This window comes from Sinocyclocheilus grahami, unplaced genomic scaffold (genome assembly GCF_001515645.1).
Source record: "Sinocyclocheilus grahami isolate Dianchi unplaced genomic scaffold, SAMN03320097.WGS_v1.1 scaffold10768.1, whole genome shotgun sequence".
NCBI classification, from domain to species: Eukaryota; Metazoa; Chordata; class Actinopteri; order Cypriniformes; family Cyprinidae; genus Sinocyclocheilus; species Sinocyclocheilus grahami.
The window spans coordinates 1-869 of NW_015513432.1; the positions used below are offsets into that span (position 1 = coordinate 1).

At 42.0% G+C, this 869-nt stretch overlaps 1 protein-coding gene across 1 annotated transcript in view; it reads right to left on the reverse strand.

Annotated features, from left to right (window-relative positions):
* Positions 1 to 90: 90 nt before the first annotated feature.
* Positions 91 to 869, reverse strand: part of LOC107578535 (transmembrane protein C9orf91-like) — a 22,644-nt gene continuing 21,865 nt past the window's right edge. Inside the window, exons 4-5 of the mRNA XM_016264482.1 lie at positions 401 to 559; positions 91 to 298 (exon numbers count right to left, since the gene is read on the reverse strand). Coding sequence (XP_016119968.1) covers positions 104 to 298; positions 401 to 559 — 354 coding nt within the window. The 3' untranslated portion in view covers positions 91 to 103. The remainder of the gene's footprint in view (positions 299 to 400; positions 560 to 869) is intronic.

An 869-nucleotide genomic window follows, 5' to 3' on the forward strand; every position in this document is an offset into this window, starting at 1 on the left:
AGCTTGATCGCATAAAATGTGTACAAAGTACATCGCACAATCAGCAGTGATGATCAATACCTGTTACCTTCTGCCATAAAACATAATTGACTCCTCACCCAATTCAAAAAGGCCATTCAATGAATGATGACCATGCTGACAAGAGTGGAGATACAGTATACAGTAAACACACATTATGAGTAATTACCTGCAGGTTTCCTCTGCATTTCTGGACCCAGTCAGCCACTCCCAACAGCAGCTTGTGTCTGACCGTGCGCTCATTAACCCCCACCAACCGCACGTCTGTGTTCATGTTGATCTGAAACAGATGCACCTCTTAATCTCAGCTACAATCAGATCTGCATTAAAAGGGAATACGGGTTTGTTTTTACAAGAAAGATGTAATCACGTGACAGCCCACCTCTCTGTTGCTGTAGTGGAAGATGAGGTTGATGGCGGCGGTGAGGATCACGGACACCAGACTGACACACAGACAGAGCACCCAGAACTCTGCTGTGCTGCCATCGAGGTACATGTGAATGGTCGAGTACACAGCGCACCACAGCACCACATACAAGACCTGCAACAGAAACGCAACACGCTGTATTTCCTTGCAGTCACCTGATCCTCCAAATTCCTGCCTGCTTATTTCTTCTGTCCGATGGCTGGATGTGTTTTGTGCAGAATAGTGAAAGGTAAACGTCAGGCATAATTTCTGAATCCAAAATGTACTATTTTTAGTTTTCTTGTACTGTTTAATCGCATGACAACATGACCAGGTAACATTTCATCCCAAAATGAAAACGTAAAAATTAGAAATGTCTTTTTACATAAAGAAAATTAATCTTATTTTCATCACCATAAAGCCATTTTACTTTTTCCATTATTTT